Raw genomic sequence first — 24,809 nt, forward strand, 5'->3', positions numbered from 1 at the left:
TTTGATTGCAGCACGTGTACAGTTGAAGTCGGAAGTTTATACACTTAGGTTGGAGTCAATAAAACTTGTTTTTAAACCACTCCACAAATGTCTTAACAAACTATAGTTTTGGCAAGTTGGTTAGGACGTCTACTTTGTGCATGACACAAGTCATTTTTCCAACAATTGTTTACCGACAGATTATTTCACTTATAATTTACTGTATCACAATTTCAGTGAGTCAGAAGTTTACATACACTCAATTAGTATTTGGCAGCATTGCCTTTAAATTGTTTAACTTGGTCCAAACATTTCAGGTAGCCTTCCACAAGCTTCCCACAAAATGTTGGGTGAATTCTGGCCCATTCCTCCTGACAGCTGGTGTAACGGAGTCAGGTTTGTAGGCCTCCTTGCACGCACACGCTTTGTCAGTTCTGCCCACAAATGTTCTGATTCAGGTCAGGGCTTTGTGATGGCCACTCCAATACCTTGACTTTGTTGTCCTTAAGCCATTTTGCCACAACTTTGGAAGTATGCTTGGGGTCATTGTTCATTTGGAAGTCCCATTTGCGACCAAGCTTTAACTTCCTGACTGATGTATTGAGATATTTCTTCATTATATCCACATAATTTTCCTCCACATGATGCAATCTATTTTGTGAAGTGCAACAGTTCCTCCTGCAGCAAGCACCCCCACAACATGATGCTGCCACCCCCGTGCTTCAAGGTTGGGATGGTGTTCTTCGGCTTGCAAGCCTCCCTCTTTTTCCTCCAAACATAACGACAGTCATTATAGCCAAACAGTTCTATTTTTGTTTCATCAGACCAGAGGACATTTCTCCAAAAAGTATGATCTTTGTCCCCATGTGCAGTTGCAAACCGTAGTCTGGCTTTTTTATGGCGGTTTTGGAGCAGTGGCTTCTTCCTTGCTGAGGGTCTTCCAAATGAACAATGACCCCAAGCATACTTCCAAAGTTGTTGCAAAATGGCTTCAGGACAACAATGTAAAGGTATTGGAGTGGCCATTACAAAGCCCTGACCTGAATCCTATAGAAAATGTGGGCAGAACTGAAAGTGTATGCGAGCAAGGAGCTTACAAACCTGACCCACTTATTGTGGGAAGGCTCCCTGAAACGTTTGACCCAAGTTAAACAATTTAAAGGCAATGCTACCAAACACTCAATTTGTATCTGTAAACTTCTAACCCACTTGGAATGTGATGAAAGAAATAAAATCTGACATCTCTTATTCTGACATCTCACATTCTTAAAATGACCTAAAACATGGATTTTTTTTCTAGAATTAAACTTCAGGAATTGTGAAACTGAGTTTAAATGTATTTGGCTAAGGTGTATGTAAACTTACGACTTCAACTGTATATCTCCAACCAGTAAGCACGTCAAACATTTCGGACTCTCCTAGTTTCCATTAGCACGTGAACACGGTATTGGTGCAAGTATGGTTAACTGCATAATTGGAGTGTGTCTGAAAGTGGTGTTGCAAAAGAAGTGGGTGGATCAACAGCGATGGGTAACATCTGCGCTCCATTATTGGTTCGACGCTAAAATGCATAGCAGTTTAGGATAATTAACATGGCAGGTTATGAGAACGAGGTTAAGGTTTGGAATAGGGTTAGGCTTAGCTAAAATGCTACAGTTGTCAAAAATGTACTCATCGTGCAGCGCAACACTCCATTAGTATCGCAGTTTGGTCACCTTTGAACATCAGTCACTTCTTTGGTTGTTTTTACATCTAACTAGACAGGCCTCGAGTTGGCATATTGTGGACGATACAACAATTAATACCAAGTTATCCACAAAAGTGAGATCACTGTTTTATTCTCATTGCCAATCATCAAACACACAAAAGTGAGATCACTGTGTTTTATTCCCATTGCCAATCATCAAACAAAATTCAAAGCAAACTTAAACCCGAATGCTCACCCTTGTTTATCACACGTGTCCTTCATAAGTGAGCACTGAACCAAGCTTTTCAGTTCCAGCAAGTATCTTTATCTAATGAGAGCTCACCAACTGGTAATTAATATATTGAAGTTGTTTCCACTCAATGTTACTATTCTATTGCCTGGCTCCGGCCGAACGCTGTGCCACGGATGTGAGTTTCCGCAAAAAAGTTAAACTCACCAGCGTGCGGGCGGAGCTAAAGCTGATCACTTTGTTTTGTACAATATCCCGCATTTAGACTTCACCGCAAAAAAACAATGGCAGTCCTTTCTAAGCCTGAAGTATGTAGAAAACAGCTCAGTTTGTCATTAGGCAAACTATTCTGTATAATTGTTTGATAATTCTGTCAGTGCTTTTTATGTTCCGTAGTTCTATTAATTCAATATGTATTTTTTGTCACCTGTCACCCTGCATTCAAGCATCTATTATGAACTACTTGTACACCAATCAAAAGTTTCCATTTGTTTAAAAAAATACATCTTGATCAAAATGGTTCCAGACACACAGATATTCTAAAAGATTATTGTAGTACATTAGTCAAAACAACCCACACTGAGGTTACAATGATATTGTAAATATGGCATATTAATCAACAAACATCTTGATTTCATAGAATACATGTCCCCTCCCTGTTTGATTAGAAAGTGTACTGTTATTATGGATCAACTCTTTAAAAGGCATCTATTCTAAACAGTTTAAAATCTCAACTGAACTAGTCTGTTCTATTTTCAGGACTGTCTTCATTCAATGCCTTTGGCTTTCAGCTCACTTTTCACTCTGCTCAGGTAGTCAGGGTCAGGATAACCAAAACTGTGGAAAAACACAAAGCACACAATACAATCTTGTAAATTAATCAAATGTAAAATAATTGTCAACTGTTACAGAAGGTTAATATAATCATATCCATCGTTTTAGGTATTTTACCCTTGTGCCCCTCCATCGATGTTGGTCTTGTGGTGAATGTCGTTCCATGTCACACAGTCGTCTGTCCCAGTGGTTCTGGAGGTCCCAACTGTGAAAATCAGCTTCTGGTTGAAAGCTCTCTCCAGTAACTTCAGCACTTCGTTGCCCTCCTGGTTGTCAGGGAGATAAGCTATTCTATGGGCCCCAATGAACCCTTTTCCAGGGTTGGAATGTTTCTTCTGAAGTCAGGAAAATGTCAAGAAAATATTTGTCAGTGTAGTTAAACATTTTGCTGTTAACCCTCACAGTGGTGATTAGTACAAACAATGCATTATGAGATAATTCAGTGCTGTAAATTTGTTACATTTATAATGAAAAGTCTTTTACCGTCTGTTTTCCACTTGGTATATCATAGCTGATAACTATCATGCCATAGCCACGGTATCCAGGTAGGCAGTGGTAACTTTCATGTTTCACTTTCATTGTTCCCTCAGGCTGGTCTCCCTCCACCTTTCCAAACACATCCTTACACAAAGGACATCTGGGGCCTGAGAATTCCACTGCCTTCCTCAGACATTCTGTACAAAACTCATGGCTACAGGACAACTTTCTCTTGTTGATAAATCTGTCCATGCATATGGAGCAATTATCATCTTCAGGCCCTCCTGTTGCTCCTCCATCTCCGACTGCTCCCCCCATGGCTGCTCCAGTGCTGGATCTGTCGCCAGGATACTCAATCTTGTGCTTGTCTTCTTCTTTAAACATAGGCCTTTTCAGCATCATCTCTAGCTCTTTGACAGCAGGGCCCAAATGTTGCGGTAGGCCGATCAGCCTCCAGGGACCATAGTTTTCTCCTGCCCAGACACAGCGGTGTCGAGGGTGGATCTCCTCCAGCTTGTCCCCCACAGTCTTTGCATGGGTAGGGTCCAGCAGGTGGCAGCTCATCGCTGATGTCGCAACCTTCTGGTAGAGGTGCATGAGAGCTCTGATGGCGTGGCTTTCCAGAGAGACTGCCGGTGGAGTGTGTGATATTGTAGGTCTGGTTTTAATTTTTACTTTGCCTGGAGACTTTTCCTCCATGAAATCCACTCTAAATGTATTTTTGATTGCTGTTATTTTCTCATGAAAGGCAGATTTCATTAGATCCCAGTGAGTCTGGTCCATGGCCAGCCCATGTGACAAAAGTGGATCTTTGATGTCCATCCCAATCATCCGTGGTGTTTTTGGAGATCTCAAAACAGGTCCTCCAGCAAATCCAGATGCTTTCTCTGTGGAGCTGTGATCCATTCCAAATGTCATTACTGTAGTCTTCACCCCAAGAGCCTTCTTGACTGCCATGATGCTCTGAGCCGGCCCAAACACAACGTAGCCATTGGCAGACACATTTAGTACCAGCCTGGTCTCCTCATTCTGGATGTTTTTCAGCGTATTCATGAGGTCTCCTGGATCCCCAGGTGTCAGATGGGTGGAAATGCTGTCCAAATCAACTACACACTTCTGGAAGAGGTCACTGAACTCCTGGTGGGCTTTGGTCAGCATAACATCTCTGCCTGTTTTCTGTGTGACCTCTTTGATGGACACCTTCACTTCTGCATTGATTTCGACTCCATTTCTTTTCTCTATGTCCTCCATCTCCTTCCGGTAGGCCTGATTCAAGTACACAAAGTGGATCAGTGGGACTGGAAAGCTAATTTCCTTCTGCCCAGGGTCTTCATGGCTCTTCATTCCATTGTGACTCATGCTTTGTGCCGCTTCTGCATTATCGTTCCAATCCGCTTCTGGCTCGGTTTCCCTTACGATCTTGGTAAACTCTCTGTGGAACTGGTTCACTTCATCAAAGCTCCCTTTTACAGCCAACTTGTGATCGGCGGTTTGGTAATGACGGTGAAGGGCAGCCCGTACTTCAGGTTTGTAGCCACCGATGTCAATGTTAGCACTTACAGTTATTGGGAGTTTGACCTAGAGGCGGGGGAAATAATATTTAAAAGATGTATATTATACTTTTTATATTATAGTTGATTTGAAAATGCTGTCAAATAATCACGCATTTGATTTACATACATCCTGTGGCATGTTGGATGTTGGAGGCAAGTCTTCCATTGAGCTGGGTTTACTGTTTGATTGATTCCAGGGTTTAAATGATGGTGGGTTAGCCCCGTGAAACCGCACAGTGGCTGATGTCTTGGCCTTGTCTTTGAAGGTCACCCGCGTTTCCTTCAGCTTCAGAAGGTCCTCAACGACTTAACAGGGCAGATGAATAATAGCAGACAATCACACAATAATAATAATTAAAACTCTTAAGAATAAAATACAGAAATGTATTCCCAAATCCAACTTGCTAACATGGCAAAAACCCTTTGCTATAGGTTTGGGAATTTAAAACAGGGACACATCATTTGCATCAATGTTAGTGAAGATTATTTTCTTATAGCAGCACCTCTATGTCTTGAGCGTCTCCTCAACATTGAAATGATACAGGTATTAATGTATCCTTCTAACCTGATGGGGGATGTATCTTGACTTCGGCCAATTTTCCGTTCAGCCTTTCCACGGTGCAATCTGTTTCTTTAACGTTATTATTCAACCACGACTGGAGACTTTTTTGAAGTACAGACTTCCATGACAATATTGCTTTCCCAGGCCACTCCACACTGACATAGACTGTAGCCTCATCTAAAGTAGTCTGCTTTTCCTCTCTCTCGTCCTTTGCCTGATTCAGGTCCTGAAAAAGTTACATTTGCGTTGTTCAGGTGGCTTAGTAACTGATAAGATAAGAGGATGACGTCATGCTTTCAAGGCAGATATCAGAACCTGATTGACAGGGGCAATAGCAGAAACTGTTGTCTCCTGAGCTTTGACCAGAGTACTACAGTAGTGTCTAAAGCTAGTTAGAAAAATGACACATCCTTTGATCTGCTAGATAGAATCATTACCACATCCTGAGTGCTTTGGGGGTTGATGGGAGAATGTTGATCTCGCTGTGATTGTTTGTTTCTAGCAGAGCCATTATCTCCTTCAGCAGGATAATCCACACTCATCTCTTTGGAAGAGGATGACCGAGGCTAGAGAGAGTGATGTCAAATATCGTACATGTTGTAAAATATCTACCATCATTAATGCTTCAAGAGATATACTTTTAGCCTTATGGAGATATATATTCTAAAAACACCAATAAAAAGAAAACAAGTAATGTCCTTATTTAACATGTAACGTACATTCATCAGAGTTTCACAGCTATCAAAAGACAAAATTACTAACATTGCCATAGTGCCTGGAGTCATACAGGGGTGCTGAGGGATGCTTCACCTTAAAGTCATTATCTGCTTGATACAGGTCTGGGTCCTGGATTATAACATGTGGAAATATTGATTTGTCCAGTGAATGTGTGCCCTTGTTGCACATTAATATATGTATTATACAAATATTCACAGCTGTCTAAAAATAAAATGACTAACATCATCAGAGCTTGGGATATTAACACAGGTTGCTGAAGGTGTCCCTCCTCCAAAAGTCTCAGAGAACCGATCGGCAGTCTCTCGGGCTGATGCGTCTTCTTCAGACACGTCCTCGGATATTTCTGCCTGAAGGAATAACTGAACATCAGTATGAGCGGCAATTCTAGTCCAAAAAAGGAAGCCACTTTGGACAGTCCAATAGAAAAACTTGATTATTGGTTTGATAATAATCCTGTTTTTTCAGAGATGAGTTGAGTCACAGTATCATGAGGTCATGTAATACATAAACTTCAGGTTCCTGAGGCGTAACTAAGGTTGATGTCCGCACCCCGTGGAAATCTCATTAGCATAATACAAATACCCCCAAATAAATCTGACATTTTAAACTAAACTCAGCAAATAAAGAAAAGTTCTCACTGTCAACTGTGTTTATTTTCAGCAAACTTAACATACTTATTAACATATGTTCATACAAATATCATCAAATATTTACACAAGATTCAACATAAACTGAACAAGTTCCACAGACATGTGACTAACAGAAATGGAATAGTGTCCTGAACGGGGGGGGGGGGGGGGGGGGGGGGGGGGGGTCAAAATCAAAAGTAACAGTCAGTATCTGGTGTGGCCACCAGCTGCATTAAGTATTGCAGTGCATCTCCTCCTCATGGACTGCACCAGATTTGCCAGTTCTTGCTGTGAGATGTTACCCCACTCTTCCACCAAGGCACCTGCAAGTTCCCGGATTTTCTGGCGGGAATGGCCCTAGCCCTCACCCTCCGATCCAACAGGTCCCAGGCGTGCTCAATGGGATTGAGATCAGGGCTCTTCGCTGGCCATGGCAGAACACTGACATTCCTGTCTTGCAAAAAATCACGCACAGAACGAGCAGTATGGCTGGTGGCATTGTCATGCCAGGATGAGCCTGCAGGAAGGGTACCACATGAGGGAGGAGGATGTCTTCCCTGTAACGCACATCGTTGAGATTGCCTGCAATGACAACAAGCTCAGTCCGATGATGCTGTGACACACCGCCCCAGACCATGACGGACCCTCCACCTCGATCCCGCTCCAGGGTACAGGCCTCGGTGTAACGCTCATTCCTTCGACGATAAACGCCAATCCGAGGGATTGTGCGTTCCTGGTGTAACTCGGACAGTTATTGTTGCCATCCTATACCGGTCCTGCAGGTGTGATGTTCGGATGTACCGATCCTGTGCAGGTGTTGTTACACGTGGTCTGCCACTGCGAGGATGATTAGCTGTCCGTCCTGTTTCCCTGTAACGCTGTCTTAGGCGCCTCACAGTACGGACATTGCAATTTATTGCCCTGGCCACATCTGCAGTCCTCATGCCTCCTTGCAGCATGCCTAATGCACGTTCACGCAGATGAGCAGAGACCCTGGGCATCTTCATTTTGGTGTTTTTCAGAATCAGTAGAAAGGCCTCTTTAGTGCCCTAAGTTTTCCAAACTGTGACCTGAATTTCGGAATGTTCCACAGGTGCATGTTCATTCATTGTTTATGATTAATTGAACAAGCATGGGAAACATTGTTTAAACCCTTTACAATGAAGATCTGTGAAGTTATTTGGATTTTAACTAATTATCTTTGAAAGACAGGGTCCTGAAAAAGGGACATTACTTTTTTTGCTGAGTTTAGGTATTTCTTTGCATTGGATGTGCCTCAATCCACCGTATCCGCCTATGTCCCACTTCCACATTTGCGGTGAAAATCAAATCAAATTTTCAAACGTTATCAAATTGTATTTGTCACGTGCCGAATACAACAGACCTTAGTGAAATGTTTACCAACAAGCCCTTAACACTTATTTTTCTTACAACTGCATTGTTGGTTAAGTAAAAAATTAATAAGTCAAAAAATAACATAATTAAAGAGCAGCAGTAAAATAACAGTAGCGAGGCTATATACAGGGGTACCAGTACAGATTCAATGTGCGGGGGCACCGGTTAGTTGAGGTAATATGTACATGTAGGTAGAGTTAAAGTGACTATGCATAGACAATAAACAGAGAGTAGTAGCAGTATAAAAGAGGGGGGACAATGCAAATAGTCTGAGTTTCCTGTTCAATACAGGATACAATGTAAGATCATGCTGCTCACCTTCAAGGCCCTCAAGGGGATGCACCTAAATACACATGCCAACTTCTAGAGAATTATTCCCCAGCACGCACACTACGATCATCAGACTCAGCCTGGTCACACCAGCCACAAACCTGTGGAGCATGGGTGACAGGGCCTTCTGACATGAGGCCCCTCAGCTCTGGAATGCTCCACCAACACGTCAAATCAAACTTTGTCACATGGCCAAATACAACAAGTGTAGACCTTACCGTGAAATGCTTACTTACAAGCCCTTAACCAACAGTGCAGTTCAAGAAGAGTTAAGAAAATATTGACCAAATAAACTAAAGTAAAAAATTATCAAAAGTAACAATAACGAGGCTATATACAGGAGGTACCGAGTCAGTGTTAGGGGGTACAGGTTAAAGGTTGTATTGAGATCTCGTAACTTCTGTCTGTAGCGTCCGAACAGTTTGGGCTACATACTAATATGACCCCTCTGTTGGAAAGGTGAGACTCTCACGAACACCTACATGTTGTTTTGCTTTAGGATGTCCACAAGCCTCACAAAACTCATCTGAAGGTCCCCCAGTACCAGTTGAAAAAAAATGAATGGAAGTACACGACCGGTCAAAAGTTAACACCTAACACATTCAAAAGGTTTTTCTTTATTTATACTATTTTCTACATTGTTTTGATGTCTTCACTGTTATTCTACAATGAGATAACACATATGGAATCATGTAGTAACCAAAGTGTTAAACAAATCAAAATATATTTTACATTTGAGGCCAAGTTCTCATTTACAACTGCGACCTGGCAAAGCAGTGCAACAAAAACAACAGAGTTACACGTGGGATAAACAAACGTACAGACAATAACACAGTAGAAACATCTATATACAGTGTGTGCAAATGTAGTAAGATTAGGGAGGTAAGGCAATAAATAAGCCATAAGGGTGAAATAATTACAATTTGGCATTAACACGAGTGATAGATGTGCAAGTAGAGATACTGGTGTGCAAAAGAGCAAAAATAAACAATATGGGGATGAGGTAGTTGGATGGGCTAGCTTCACGAGATAGTCACCTGAAATGGGGGGGGGGGGGGGGTATACAGAAGTCCTATTTGGTAAAAGACCAAGTCCATATTATGGCAAGAACAGCTCAAATAAGCAAAGAGAAACATCAGTCCATCATTACTTTAAGACATGGTCAGTCAATCGGGAACATTTCTAAAACGTTGAGAGTTTCTTCAAGTGCAGTCGCAAAAACCATAAAACGGGCTCTCATGAGGACCGCCACAGGAATGGAAGACCCAGAGTTACCTCTGCTGTAGAGGATAAGTTCATTAGAGTTACCAGCCTCAGAAATTGCAGCCCAAATAAATGCTTCACAGAGTTCAAGTAACAGACACATCTCAACATCAACTGTTCAAAGGAGACTGCGTGAATCAGGCCTTCATGGTCAAATTGCTGCAAAGAAAACACTACTAAAGGACACCAATAAAAAGGAGAGACTTTCTTGGGCCAAGAAACAAAAGCAATGGACATTAGACCAGTGGAAATTTGTCCTTTGTTCTACAGTACAAATTGGAGATTTTTTGTTCCATCCGCAGTGTCTTTGTGAGACGCGGTGTGGGTGAACGAATGATCTCCACATGTGTATTTCCCACCGTAAAGCATGGAGGAGGTGGTGTTATGGTGTGGGGGTGCTTTGCTGGTGTTTTATTTAGAACTCAAGGCACACTTAAACAGCATGGCTACCACAGCATTCTGCAGCGATACGCCATCCCTTCTGGTTTGGGCGTAGTGGGACTATCATTTGGTTTTCAACAGGAAATTGACCCAACACATCTCCACCAAGAAGGAGAGTGATGGAGTGCTGCATCAGTTGACCTGGCCATCACAATCCCCCAACCAAATTGAGATGGTTTGGGATGAGTCGGAACACAGAGTGAAGGAAAAGCAGCCAACATATGTGGGAACTCCTTCAAGACTGTTGGAAAAGCATTCCAGGTGATGCTGGTTGAGAGAATGCCAGAAGTGTGCAAAGCTGTCATCAAGGTAAAGGGCGAGTATTTGATGAATCTCAAATATATTTTGATTTGTTTAACACGTCTTTGGTTACTACATGATTCCATATGTGTTCTCATTTTTTTGATGTCTTCACTATTATTCTACAATGTAGAAAATAATACAAAGAAATAAAAACTCTTGAATGTGTTGAAGGTGTTCAAAATCTTTTGACCGGTAGTGTATATATGGAGACATAAATAAGGGGTTAAATACATGTCAAGAAAAATAACAAAATGTTCCCCCCCAGGTTAGACAGGGGCTTAGACTGTTTAGTGCCAAAAATAAAGGGGTTAAATACATATATATTAAAAAAATGTTTCCTCGTCTTTCTTATATCTCTCAGATACAGGACAGACACATCAGAACAAACTTCCTTTAGATTTTCTTTATGGGACTATCTGGTCCATGCAGTGACTCTCTTATTCAATCTGTTTGTGTGGGCTAATATATTTCGATACTTCAAGGGGTCTGAAAATTCTAAATCAAATAGCAAAATTAGCCTTTGTATGACCTTTTTTTTAAAAGATCCTATAGCTTAGTAACCCCCCCCCCCCCCCACCCTCCCCCGGCTTAGACAGGGCTTAGATTTACGGGTTAAATGACACTGTTTAAGGCTCTCAAAAGATACTGAGCAACAGTAAGCGGTGCTAGTATACCACAGTAGAGTCCTATAAAACTCCTTACCTTGTAAGTAAAAGCACTTTGAGAAACACTAGACCGTTGAGGCTGTGACTGTATCACTGTTACAGGGCCACTGGATGTTCCTGTGGGCTGGGAGAGACAGTGGAGAGCACTTTTATTTAACCATCACAAACCTGTGCCTTCACAAAGTTATAGTTCTTATTATATTGGTGAATTCTCTCTCTTAGTGGCTCTGAACTGAAGTCTTAGGACAAGGCTCGGGACGCACTCTATTCCTCCATTGAGGATGCTTTTTAGTCCAGTAGTAGGCGAAGGCCGGGATTTGATTTGATTTGATCCCTCATTGTCGGCAATGCAAAACCAGCAATCAGTTGTTCATGTCGAATGGTTGTTATATTTCAGTCTTCTGCAATGTATATAAAGTGAAATATTGGGATGCAAACTCAAAATTGAATACATTTCAACTCTATATCTGACATGGTACAGGTGTCTTATTTGTTTTAAAGCCCATAACCATGTGTATGAGGTGTATACTTTTGTTTCAAAGTAGATTTGTTTAAGACTAGCAAGAAACACTGGGTGACCCTGATTTAGCTCACTGCAGTACAAGGTTAAAGGCAACAATACCTGCATTCAAGAGATCACATTCACGGTAAACGCTCCACATGTCGGCTCAATAGCAAACTGCCTTTAAATAGTGCATAAATAGTGCATAAATAGTGCATAAATAGTGCATAAATAGTGCATAAATAGTGCATAAATAGTGCATGGTCGACACACCGCGAATGGATAGAATCCAAGCGTAAGGCCTATATTCAATCAGTTCCAGCGCTAACCCGCAATAACTGACAACTGCATAGCCGTTTCATTGCTTTTGTTTAGGTGATGTCGGACGTGTAACTGCATTGGAGAAGCTGTCAAATCGATGAACGTTTGTGCCTCCTCAACATGTGGTTAACGCAATAGCCTACATTTCCACATTCTAAATAGAAGTAGCCTACCCCGAGACAAAAGTGTTTAGTCATAATAATTAGAGCACAATAACATTGTAGGCCTTTATGAAATACTGTCAGTTGATGTTAACCCTAAATACCCAACTTAAAGTCACCGGTTTGAATAATGTCACACCTGCGTAACATATGCTACCCCTGGTCCCATCCTTTGATACCTACCACATGAATCTGTATTTGCGAAAGGTCATGGGGCCGTTGCTGTTCTGGTCCAGAGACTTCATGGTTTCTGTTCATCTCTGCAGTTGATGTCTTGCAAGAAATAATGATTGTTAAGTTCTCATCTTAAGTTTTTTTAGGATAAAAATGTTCCATGATCTAGCCACAATACAAGTGCATATACTCACATCCATGTACTCTATGTCTGACATGTTCAGTCTCTGTGCTTACACCACTCAAGATGTCACTTTCACTTCAGCCAGTCCTAAACACCAGAGGTTTAGCATTTTAATTGCCCATTTGAACACAATGCACATCAGGCTGGTATGTGAAAAACTACTATGTGTGTGAAATTAGAACTAAAATGTTCATTGTATTATCATAAAGTATAGAAAATGCAATTGCTTTCTCTGGCTATTAGGGGACACTGGGTTGGTTCTCACTTTTCTATTACTCTTGTTCTTGTGTTTCTCAGCATGTCTTAAGCCCCGTTTATACCCGGTTCTGACAGGTATCCTTTGTCCTGATCTTGTCCACATTCTGATTGTGCCCACATTTCCAGACAGGTGTAGATGATTAAGAGACACATTGTGGTCTGATTGTGATCAGATCTTCCTGACCACCTTCGGATGTAGTCAGGAACGGATTGTCTCTGGATATATTACAAGTATAGACGATTCTTTAAATCATCATTATCCCACCTTCTAAAATCATTGACAGGTGACCCCATTGACTTATGACATCAATGTGTCTTAAAATAAATCAACATTTTGAAAGAATAGCGGTCAAATAATTTGCATACAGGGAAGGACCAGGAAATGTGGTCACGACGAGGACACAAATAAAATGCATTTGAATAACATGTAGACACTATTTCTGAAGATGTGGGCACGATCAGAATGTGGATATCAGGGCAAAGGACACATGTTAGCTGCAGGTATAAACTAGGCTTTGGACTCCTTTAAAAGCGGCAAGCAGCAGTTAAAGCAATTTTCCCACCCCTGTTCTGGTAAAAATCTGAGGGATGGGGCTGTAGAAATATAACCATTCTCAGATGCATCCATAGCTCTGTTTATACAAGGACTGACCATCCATGATATCAAAATTATAGTTGAAACCATGTTTTAAGGTTTGTTTACAGACATTGGAGTAAAACAAGCTTATATATTTGGGATTCTGATGGGGTACCACAGTTGATACAAGCTCATGAAGCATTTATTTAGAAGTTATATTCTTCAAGGCGCATGAGAAAAAGGAGAGCCACCGGAGAAGAATCAAGGGGACCAAGTGCTTCGACATCCGGGCGAATGACTTGGTTTGGAAGAAGGGCGAAAGGAAGGTGAGCCCCGGGAAAGCTTGGTGCTCCTAGCTGGGGTCACCATCAGTTAAGGTGAATATAAAAATCTCATAACTATTTGCATTTGCCGCCTCGTGGTGAGCGGCATCGCCATGCTGTCATTAGTACCCAACACTGGCCCAAGGGTTCCTCAAAATAGTCAACTGGGTCACGTTAAGTAACCGCTACTTCCAGTGTACGAAAGACTATTGAGAATAAATATTAGTTCATCCTGGGAGAGCTGTAACTCCGCCCACCGGTGATGTGGAGCAGAGCATGCTGGGCAATCTTTGAGTAGAAGGAAATAACTAGAGAAAGTACACAAGCCGTGATGAGTTCCAGCCATCTCCTGTGATTACCTCTAGTTAGCATTCTTTGTTTTAGCCAAGGCCAGTGTGCATCCTTCAGAAATGTGAGTTCATATTTCTTACAATACATGTGTTATGGACGCACTCTGTTGTTATGCTAATTAGCGTTATTAGCGTAGTCTTATGCCCTGCGGTTATATGGATATATACTGGTTGTGGGTATTTTGTTAGCAATGAGCCTTGTGGATGCATTATACATTCAAGTTCATGCAGTAGTGTGAGGATGATGGTGCTGTGTAGTTGCACTCCTCTGATCATTCCTTAGTGAAGTCACAGCCATGTTAGGTTGTATTGCCCTGTGCAGCAGATAAGATATAAATAATATGGCTACAATTGGTTATGTAATTGGAGGTTGTATTAAGCCTATACCTGCCATTTACTATTGTATTTAATTTCCCCCCTTTCAGAACCACACAAACTCTTAGTTAACACATTTGTTAAGCCATACACTGTGCTGTGCTGTTACTGCTCTGTGAATCAGCGTCATTAAACAACCTCAACTGGAATCATACCGGTCTGTCATCTGTGCTCTTACAAGCACCTGGGAGAGAACACAGTGCTAAGTAAAACCTAACCCTAAATAATATACAGTCCACCAAGTCCTCAACTACCTCCAGGTAGGTACTGTTAAGGTATATGACTCCAGTGGTCATGACACCACCATGGAGTTTCTCTCACAACTCATCTCTATCTTTTCGAGGGATCATCCCTTACCTTATCCTTTCTTTTCTGTCTGCCATTAACATTACTGCATGTCTAATCAAACATTTAAATGATTCAATAACTGTATTTTTACATACCTGATAATCCTTTAACCTGTGTGTTTGCTTGTTTACGTCTGTCTCCTACCCTTTACTCTGCTCCTGTTCTCCAGGACCTAGGGGTTCTGCCTAACACCCAGACATGGATCCAGCTGATGTCCTTCATTACCAACCACCCCCCAACTTTTCATTACATCAGCTACTGTTATTGTCAAGTTGTCATTATCTGCTAAGAAAGAGCAAGAAAACTATCATACAGGGCACATAATGTGAGATGCACAGATTATCTAAAAACAGTAGCACTGCAAACACTCAGAACAAAGACGGCAGCGGCACCTGGACTTTGCAGTTTCCCTCTTCGAGTCCACCTTCCAAGACTGACTACGTGATGAAAACAAGTGACAAGCAGAACCTCCCATCCACACAATACCCACCACCTCTCTTTTCCACACATCGGAATGCAGTATTTCAGTCTGATTGCCATGTGAGTGTACAAAAAAATATGAAAGTAAATTGACACACACGCACCAAAAAAATTACGTTTATGTATTTAAATCTAAAATATTGCCAGATTGGTTTTCACAGCTGTTTCATAAGGTGTTAATTATTGTAAATTGTAACTTATCCCTTGATGGTATTTGTTAGTTCAACATTGTTGTATCATAGGACATACAATATATATATATTCAACCACAAGGGTGTACTAATGAGTTGAGCTTTTTTAAATCATAAGAGGACTAATATTATTTCAGTGTAGCTAAGGGAAGGCCTGTTTAAAATGAAAAACATGCCAGCCAGACAAGCCAGTGTACAATCAAATGTATTTGCATATGAATGGAGTGGAATGTGGATGTCTTTGTGATCTGTAAGGTAAGTAACAATTCAGTTGACCATTTTATGTGTGGATTAATTGTCGGAGTAGAGGACCTTGTGCATTTCAGGTAAAATAACAACTCAATGTTTATATCCCAGGACAAATTAGCTAGCAACAGCAAGCTAGCTAAATAGGACAAATTAGCTAGCTAAATTTAAGGTTTAATGCTTTTCGACCTGTCCCCAAATTAACGTAATTGCTTGTTTGTTTTGATATTTAAACCTGTGTGTCGTGATCGCGTTTGGTGTGGTGGGACAAAATAATTTATTCACGATGGCGCACACGCGCAGCCGGTTTGGGTTCCATGTAACACATAACACACAGCTGTCTGTGCGGGTCGCTACAACAGAACATTCATGCAAACTAACACGCGAACACTACATCTACATGACGTGAACGAGCCGGCAGTTTGAAGACTTAGGGAAAAAAAACATGTCTCCATTGACAGTCCATGTTAATACATAGTACATACATGGTATTTTATGGCGCTAGGAAGACGTTAGGTGACTTCATGAGAGGTATCAGTAGCTTCACGAGTATTATTTATGACCTTCATCACCCCCCCATACACTCCAGTCAAATAGGGATACTCTGCTTTACATACACCTCGAATACAATGTCGATACAAATAAGATTGTGTATTGTCTCTTGTATTAAAACAAATATGGGATCAACTCAGCTTTACTGCCCAAATACAGAAAATAGTATCACTTTCGTTTTACACAGAATTGATCATCTTTGCATATCGATTCAAATGAATCCACACAATTCTAGTAAACAGTTGCTTTCGTGATAGGCTGGTAAAAGTTCTAGAACCACATACAACCCTAAAAGAAAAGAAAATATATACAATTTAGGTGCGATTAAAGTTTACTTACAAGTGCGCACTGCGTGACGTTCTCACTCAAATTTCTTGCAACATATTTTGACAACTGGGGCTGTATAAGAAAACGAAAATGAAAGTCTTCCAGCTAACGTTACTGCTGACTACTGTAGCTAGCAAGTTGGCTAACTGACTAGAGCTAGCAGGCTACTGGCTATAATCATGATAGCCAGTGGAAGTAATTAGTCCCTCATGGTAACTAACGTTAGTTAGTGAAAGTAAATCACGGTAGTCCCTCCACCTGCTACAAACTTTCCACGTTACTTTCTGTAGCCAGATCGTTTGTCTGGCTGGTGCCTATTGATATTGTTTGTGTGTGTGGGTTCAGACGTAGAAATCTCACCTTTCTGCAGCAGGTACCTCTGGGCTGGGGACTTCGTTTTGTAGCAGGTTGAGAGACTAAGGTTAACTTACTTCCACTAGCTAGCTACTAAACACAGCCATTAATGCACCGTGAATATTATATTAGGGGGCGTGTACTTCCAGGTATGAACAAAAATAAAAAATGGGCTACGTTTTTTCGTTTGTTTTGTTTCTGTTACTCGATGCACAATTTGGAAACTATAAACGAGAAAACGAGTTGATATCCAGTTTTAGATTTCAAACCGAAAAAGTATTTAAAAAACGATGTATTTCCTCGTTTGGTCTTGCCGAAATGAAAGGAAATAGGAATTATCCAAAATTACAAGGAGCGACTCAAATAACGTTGATGGATATGTCCACTTCTGTTGTTTGAAAAAGAGTGTGCTTGCTGCATTTATAATAGTTTAATGTATACCACACGGAGTAATATGGCATTTTAATCAGTTTGCAGAATAATTTTGGTTAAATTTTGAACCCGACTAATAGGTTTGTAGGACTTAGGGACTAGTTTCTGTACCAGATTGCTCTCTTAAGGTGCAAAAAGTGTTTGACTGCCACGATGCACACTGATTGTATTACCATCTTTATTTTTTCAAAGGAATTTTCATTTTGGCAAAGTTATATGCATATATGCACAACTGTAATGCGTTAAAAAATCTGCTGCAATAAAACAAAAATACACAAATGTAAAACACATCAAAGCAGTATAGTAACACAAGGGCAAGTAAAATATTTTAAAAGTTTAAACAAAAAGATATGTAACAAAATGGAATGGAGCATAACAAACACTATGACAATGAAATGGCAGGATAAATAGTTTGAAAGGAATAACTGTTAACACTCCATTTAACACATTTGAACCCCACTGGGATCTGTATTATCAGTGACTTTGGCTATTGGGTGCATTTCACATGGATAATATATGGATGACAGTACTGTATATATCATTGTTATATACTATAGTGGTAGTCTCTGTTTAATAACATAAGGCAAAGTAAGGTAACATAAAAGCAATGCTCTTTTAGTAAGGGAGGTTCCTGACTAGACACTGAGTAAAGGCGTGTGGGTTAAGGTGTATTGTGTATCTGACTACATGAGACTGAATATGCAAGGGCCCATACTGTATCTAAGCCCATAATACTGTACTTTCAATCTTACATATTCCTCATTATCCTTCTATTAATATTAACATGCTTAACAACCCACAACAAATAACATTCCATAATATATTATGGAATTCCCTGATATATCTTCCAAATCATGTTTGTTACTTTGGTATTATCAAATACCGAACTGATACTGTATCCTGACAACGCATTTTGCTGGTCCCTATTCACTTCCTGTTTAAGGAAAGAGTTTCTTTACCTTGATAACATGAACTCCTTCCTCACTGGCGAGATAAATGCATATAACTATCATTCATTAGTACATTAACCTTCAACGTACATAACCTTCAAATGATCTTCAAATAACCCTAACAAGTTGGTAATATACATTTAAAAAGTAACTTTCATAAGCAGGTATAACCCTCATCAGTTCTTAAAGTACGCAGGTATAACCCTTAACCTCCTTAAAGTGTGTAACATCCGTAAGTATATACACATTTTGACCTTCATAACTATTACATCATAACTATTAATACTAGGTATAAACTTCAGATTAAACTGTCTAATACTGACTTTCTGGTCCAATCCAGATTGTCTGACGTATTGAGTTGCCCTGTCTTTAGTGATAATATTGATATGTGAATATATAGAGATAGACATTAACAGGCAGACAAGTGACGAGAGGTGAAAGGACAGAGCAGGCTGCAGCAGCGGTAAAGGTAGGTGGGGGAAGGCATCAGCGTGAGTTAGGCTGTACAGGTTAACTTTAAACCTGTGGTATAACAGGTATGACAGCTGCAGACAGATCCACTATTCAGCCTCCTCTTTCAAGTCAAACCTGTGGGAGGGTTAAAGTAAAGTACAAGTGGTTTAATTAATTAACCAATCATTTTGTATGGCTACCACTCCAACGAGAAGACGCACACATAATAACAGCGTCAAGGTCAGTGTATTATGGCTAAATTGTCAGTCAACCGACCTTCGTTAGCGCAATCAATCCATTTGTTAATTGCTACCTGTTTTATGGCTACTACTCACCATTCTGTGACACCAGAGGCCAGGTCAATCTGAGCCAGCTCTATGTGCACCTGAAAGAAGAAGTTTGATAAGAACAAATATTACTATACACAGCATTCAAAACAAGTTCCATTTGCATAATACTAACATGATATTGCATGGGTGGAACAGAAGCATGAGTCATCATTTGCACCAGGTGAGAAAGAAAAAAAAAACAATGTTCAGACACCCATGTTTACTCCAAAGCTACCCAGCTGATACAGTTTAGTATGATGAGTAAAATATAGCCATAAAAGAAGATGCTGTAATCCAAGCCCAGGCTGACCTGTCCAATGATATCGCTGCTCCTGAAGGACGCTGAGCTGTTCTTCACCGACACACTCAGACGCCTGCGCCTGGCCTCCTCCACAGACAGATCAAATTCAAACCTACACAGAGGGGCAGGGACAATACTTTTACACTCTGCTGCCATTTAACACAGATAAGTTCAAATGACTCAGTTGGCAGTGAGACACACACATATAACATCTCACACCTCTCGTTATATTCTGGGTTCAGGTCTCTCTTCTTGACGCTTGTCTTCTTCTTGGTGGCCTTGGTTTTGTCTGGCAGCAGCATGAGGGAGATGTAGGTGTCCAGGCCATCCTTACTGGAGGACTCCAGATCCCTATACAGAAACACACAACATATAACATGATCCATGGCCTTAAAAACCAGTGTGGTCAAATGGTAAAGTAAGAGAAAGAGGTACAGTATGAGGAATTTGTTGAAAATATATAATAGTGATATCATTACATGAATGGACCCTTTCTTTAGCAGTGAGTTCAAAACTAGGCTATATGTAGGGGGCAGTAGTGTTTGTAGACCATCATGTGACCTGACAATGACAAACTCTGTGCTCTTGCAACATGAAAAGAGTTGAGTTGATGCAGACACTCAGATGCAGACCTGCAGGCATGGACTGCAATTGTGAGTTTCTTCTCCTTTGAGGCATAGGAAAGAGACAGCTTCACCTGCCCACAGTTTCCTGCAGTGCACGGCAGTGTCCCTTGACCTATCAGCTCCACCATTTTAGAGTCCAGAATCTGTTGAAAGATACACTTTGTAAGTAATAATTTCAACAGTAACAATAGAGGATACAGAAGTGTGTGTGTGTGTGTGTGTGTTTCACCTTAAGCTCAGCCCTCAGTAGAATCTGACTGTCAGGTGAGGCCCCATCCAGGTGCAGCCACTGATCCAGGACCAGATCTGGTTCTAACAGCAGCTCTCTGATTGGTACCACCAGAGAACCCATCGCCTGATCCCAAGCACTGGAGAGCTACATGTAGAGATAGAGAGAGACAGAGACACCCTTAAGTGACTGACCTGCTGCTGACCTGAACAAAATGTCCACATTAATGGACAATAAAGAAATTGTATTTTGTTGTAAATGAGTAACGCAAGAAAAAGCAAAGTGCTTGCAATGACACTCAAACAACCACTCACCTTCACTATGAGCATCTCTTCTTTGGGGTCACGAACCAGGAAGTAGAAAGCCTCGTCCCACTGGGGGGAGTGGGTGCGATCACACACCTTAAGAGAGATAGGGAAAAGAGACGTTAGTTGGTCAATCTAAGACAAATTACAAGCGTGATATTGTAAGCTGAGTCTCACCTTGGTTCTGTAGGTTGTCTTCCCCAGAGCTAGCTCAGCTCCAGCCTTTGGCTCCTTCCCACTCTTCTTTAACTAGAAACACAGATAAAGGTCACTCTAGATCAATTAGTGACATAACTGATAAGGGAAGAAAATTGATAATGTAAGACTATTATGGTGAGATAATGTATCAGCAGTGAAACAACACAAGAGAAAATAACCAAGTGAAGCATCACAGTTTATCACAAACATCAGATGACAGTAGGCCATCAAGATCATGGCAACATGACAACAGAATCCCATCAGAGGTAAAAGGTCAAAGGTGACTCACAGGCAGTGAGTGGGCTCTGTCCATATAGACAAAGAGGAGAGCAGTAGATGGAACAGCCTTGTTCTGGTAGGACTGGAGAGACTGCAGCTGCAGCACCTGGAGGTTGGGGAGGAAAGAGTTACATTGAGACATCTCGTGATACTAATGCTGTGCTCTGTTATGCCACATAGCAGGAGTTATGGAATGTGAATCAACTGCTTTCTGCAAATAGAAATACTTTCTTGGAGTGACTGATAGGATGGGGAGGGAAAAGATAGGAGATGAGAGAGACAGAAGAAACTGAGAAAGGAGTTGGACTGACCTGATCCAGTCTGTCTGGTTGTGATACTGTAGGTACCCACTCCAGTACCAGATGTACACGACCTGACTTCACTTCATTCAGAGTGTACCACTGGAACACAGAAATATACGCTTTAGACTGTGTACAAATCTGGCAAATTCAGTAGAGGTAGAATGTAAAGCTAGACTGTGACAACAGTAATAACCTCACAATCAAAACTTTTATTACAAGTGATAAAAGGGCCACAGGACAGAGGAATTAAATCAATTCCAAACTCTGCCCTGACGTCCTGTATAAAGACTCTTGACTCACCTGGTCTGTGTACTGGGACCTGATGACATCACTCAGCCTGATCATGAACCTGCACACAAAAAAAACTACAAAGTTTTGGCAACTTTTTGGCATTAGATTCTTGTGACTTTTTATATAGATCTGTTTGATACGTAATAGTAGAAAAGTAGAAAACTTTGCAAAGCCGTTTACCATAAGGCCAAAGTGTATAAAGACAGTACATCTTATCTTGTGTGCATCCCAAATTGCACTCTTTTTCCTCACTTGGTGCACTATTTTTGACCAGGGCTCATAGGGCTCTGGTCAAAAGTAGTGGACTATAAAGGGAATAGGGTGCCATTTGGGACTATCACTTGAGTATCAATAACAGGTTACTCATTAAACAGTGTATAGTTGTCCAGTTAGAACACACCTGCCCAGGAAGTCATCAGAGTCCATGTCTTTATCATACAGCTCTACCTGGATCTCCTCTCTAGCCTGGGGGGTCAGCACAGTCTGGGAAACACACATCAGGGAAAATCAATAACAACAAAACTAAACACAAATAATACTATTACATGATAATAAGGAAGAAAATGTACAAAGGTCACAAACTTCTAGTGGTCTCAGATACATTTTTACGACAAAACCCTTCATAATGATCCACGAGTGGAGACACTGCAGCTCATACAAACGATCTCTACTCTAAACTCTAAAATGTATAGCTTTTACTTTTTAAGGCACCGCACAATACATTTTACTGCTCATTTAAATGTGCACAATGTCCAACACCCTGTCCTAGAGAGATGAGCTTTCCTAAAAACTCCAACTCCCTCCATACCTCATACATCTCGTTCCAGATAGGGTTGAGGTTCTCCTTGATCACATGACTCTTAAACTTGACCCCTCCGATGTTGATCTTGACGTAGGGGTCACTCTTGCCCTTCTTCAGGCCCCCCATCAGTTTATCCATGGCAACCAGATCCTTGCCCTCCAATAGGTGGATTCTCATCACCCCCTACAGGACAAACAACATAACCCCAGTGACACTCAAGCACGTTTTGAAGGCATCCTATTATTATCAAAATATGAAATATTATAGTCTTTTTGATACATTTTTGGTTTAATCCTTTACATTTTGGTTCAAACTATTGGTCTAAGCAATATATTTGTGTTGTCTCTTCAGTGAAGCACCCACCTCTGTGCCAAAGCTGGGGTTAGGTGTTGTGTGAGGAGGGCGGGTTTCAAGGACGACATCAGGCATGGCCTCAGCTTTCTCAGGTACAGACACAGAGGGAAGGCTAAACACTGTAGCTCTGGCAATGTCTTCTATACCAGACCTGAGTATACACACATAGGAACACAAACACACACACAGCATGTTTATAGTTGCTTCACCACACTGAAGATTGTCTATGCAGAGTCAGAGTACATGAAAAGCTCTCTGCATGCGTTGTTGAATGGAGCTCACCCTGCTGTTGGCCTCTGCCAGGGTTCTTGCTCCTCAGTGTCTGCTGTGACTGACTGTTGGGTGATGGTGATAGGTTCCTCCACCTCACTGTCTTCTGGCTCCTCGATCTGTCGGTCAAAAACACACGTCAATACTTTCACCTGCAGCTATAAAGTTGTAGTCGGTCATGCAATTCATATCAAAATCAATCAGAATCTGTCTTGTTAATACATAAACTCTTGGTTTCAATAAAAACACATCCACAGAATGCATCTTGAAACGCATATACAGACATCCACATCCAGGATCTCACCTCAGTATCAAAGCTGGGATCAGGGCCGGTGTGCGTGGGGAGTGTCTCAGGAGGGCTGGGGTCTTCTTTGGCAGCCTCAAAGACCTCTTCTTCTTCCGGTTCTGAGACAGCGGGTTGGCTGGAGACTGCAACAGACCTGAGAATAAACACAAAGAGACACACATGTTGAAGAGTTTTATCATTTACATACACTTTATTAGGGTTGTCACGGTACCAGTATCACAAACATACGATACCTGATTTTCCGTGGCAAAAAGGAAAACACAAAGCAGATTCAACTCTTTGGTCCTTTAAAAAACCTGCTGTATGTAATATATTGCGTGCAATAAAAAAAACATGTCATTCTGGGGGACAACATTGTCACGACTCCTACCGAAGGTGGCTCTCCTTCCTGTTCGGGTGGCGCTCGGCGGTCGTCGTCACCGGCCTACTAGCTGCAACTGATCCCTTTTCCCCTTTCTGGTTATTGGTTTCACCAGTTTGTGTTTTAGGCTGATTAGTCGGGCTTTATTTACCGGTAGGCCCGCCTGCTCTTTGTGCGGGGTTGTTTTGTGTAACTTGTGTGCACGTCTGTGTGTTACGTGTTTCCCATTTCGTGGGTTTTGCTGGACTGTTTAAGTCCCCGTGTTTGGGGCATTTGTTTTGTTGTGCGCCCTGTGTTTCGTGGGGTTGGCTTATGTTCGCCGTTTTGTGCATTAAATATAGCACTACCCTGAACTCTCTGCTTCCTGCACCTGACTTCTCACCCACTACACCCAGTACGTTACAAACACGAGGCTGCTTGTTTCCAACATTAGGACTGTTTTCTTCAGGAAATGTTGTCCGCTTCATGTTTTGTCCCTTGCCACGTGAAAACCCTACACTGCATTCACTTGCATTTGCAATCAACTTATAATTACAATTCAACAATTTGAATACTGGGAGGGGCCAAGACAAAACTCACTCCTCAGATGGCACCTCATTGTGTTGTTCCTCCTCATTGGTCGCAGTAACTTGCTCCTCACTGTATCTCCCAAGAGTAATAGTTTCTGGACCTTGTGGTAGCCCAACACCCTCAGTCATCTTTGAGTTCAGGATCTGTGAACGAAAACATGCAGCTAATTACTTACCAATAGCTTTAAGATTAGACTGCTAGGTGCAGGAGGAGTACATAACATGTCCCATGTGGCTCTGTTGGTAGAGCATGGCACTTGCAACGCCAGGGTTATGGGTTTAATTTCCACGGGGACCAAAAATGTATGCACTCACTAGTGTAAGTCGCTCTGGATAAGAGCGTCTGCTAAATGACATAAATGCACTTTGTGTACTATATGGCACATTCTGTTCCTCACATTGATAGTTGATGTTTGTGAGTGCGAGTATGAGTGTGTGTGTCTCACCTTGAGTTCAGCCCTCAGTAGAATCTGACTGTCAGGTGAGGCTCCATCCAGACTCAGCCACTGATCCAGGACCAGATCTGGTTTTGACAGCAGTTCTCTGATTGGTACCACCAGAGAACCTATCGCCTGATCCCAAGCACTGGAGAGCTAGAGAAATTTAAATACAGAGTGAATTA

The 24,809-nt window shown here is 41.4% G+C and overlaps 2 protein-coding genes across 10 annotated transcripts in view; both read right to left on the reverse strand.

Moving 5' to 3' along the window:
* Positions 1–1,800: 1,800 nt before the first annotated feature.
* Positions 1,801–17,280, reverse strand: LOC110494241 (E3 ubiquitin-protein ligase DTX3L). Of its 8 annotated transcripts, XM_021569150.2 has the most exons (13): positions 16,836–17,280; positions 16,488–16,547; positions 12,459–12,535; positions 12,274–12,363; positions 11,144–11,230; positions 6,302–6,427; positions 6,105–6,188; positions 5,780–5,908; positions 5,346–5,568; positions 4,908–5,086; positions 3,234–4,805; positions 2,868–3,085; positions 1,802–2,753 (listed from the first exon to the last, which is right to left on the reverse strand). In XM_021569150.2, exons 3-13 carry the CDS (start codon positions 12,480–12,482, stop codon positions 2,684–2,686), a joined length of 2,802 nt encoding a protein of 933 aa, XP_021424825.2. In that variant the 5' UTR covers positions 12,483–12,535; positions 16,488–16,547; positions 16,836–17,280; the 3' UTR covers positions 1,802–2,683. The 8 variants fall into 8 exon arrangements, with proteins under 8 accessions (XP_021424828.2, XP_021424827.2, XP_021424824.2 ...); XM_021569153.2 differs by lacking the exon at positions 16,836–17,280 and having other exon boundaries at positions 1,801–2,753; positions 2,868–3,016; positions 16,488–16,808; XM_021569152.2 differs by lacking the exon at positions 16,836–17,280 and having other exon boundaries at positions 1,801–2,753; positions 6,153–6,188; positions 16,488–16,804.
* Positions 17,281–17,421: 141 nt separating this feature from the next.
* esyt1b (extended synaptotagmin-like protein 1b) overlaps positions 17,422–24,809 on the reverse strand; it is a 39,884-nt gene continuing 32,496 nt past the window's right edge. For both annotated transcript variants that reach the window (XM_036950328.1, XM_021569148.2), the window contains exons 35-52: positions 24,634–24,780; positions 24,198–24,331; positions 23,255–23,390; positions 22,963–23,069; positions 22,690–22,831; positions 22,333–22,509; positions 21,925–22,007; positions 21,534–21,582; positions 21,243–21,332; positions 20,942–21,037; positions 20,632–20,703; positions 20,464–20,550; positions 20,150–20,296; positions 19,927–20,063; positions 19,514–19,645; positions 19,304–19,406; positions 19,000–19,049; positions 17,422–18,799 (exon numbers count right to left, since the gene is read on the reverse strand). In XM_036950328.1, the coding sequence (XP_036806223.1) occupies positions 18,772–18,799; positions 19,000–19,049; positions 19,304–19,406; positions 19,514–19,645; positions 19,927–20,063; positions 20,150–20,296; positions 20,464–20,550; positions 20,632–20,703; positions 20,942–21,037; positions 21,243–21,332; positions 21,534–21,582; positions 21,925–22,007; positions 22,333–22,509; positions 22,690–22,831; positions 22,963–23,069; positions 23,255–23,390; positions 24,198–24,331; positions 24,634–24,780 (1,917 nt within the window). In that variant the 3' untranslated portion in view covers positions 17,422–18,771. The remainder of the gene's footprint in view (positions 18,800–18,999; positions 19,050–19,303; positions 19,407–19,513; positions 19,646–19,926; positions 20,064–20,149; positions 20,297–20,463; positions 20,551–20,631; positions 20,704–20,941; positions 21,038–21,242; positions 21,333–21,533; positions 21,583–21,924; positions 22,008–22,332; positions 22,510–22,689; positions 22,832–22,962; positions 23,070–23,254; positions 23,391–24,197; positions 24,332–24,633; positions 24,781–24,809) is intronic.

This window comes from Oncorhynchus mykiss, chromosome 17 (assembly GCF_013265735.2).
Source record: "Oncorhynchus mykiss isolate Arlee chromosome 17, USDA_OmykA_1.1, whole genome shotgun sequence".
Lineage (NCBI taxonomy): Eukaryota > Metazoa > Chordata > Actinopteri > Salmoniformes > Salmonidae > Oncorhynchus > Oncorhynchus mykiss.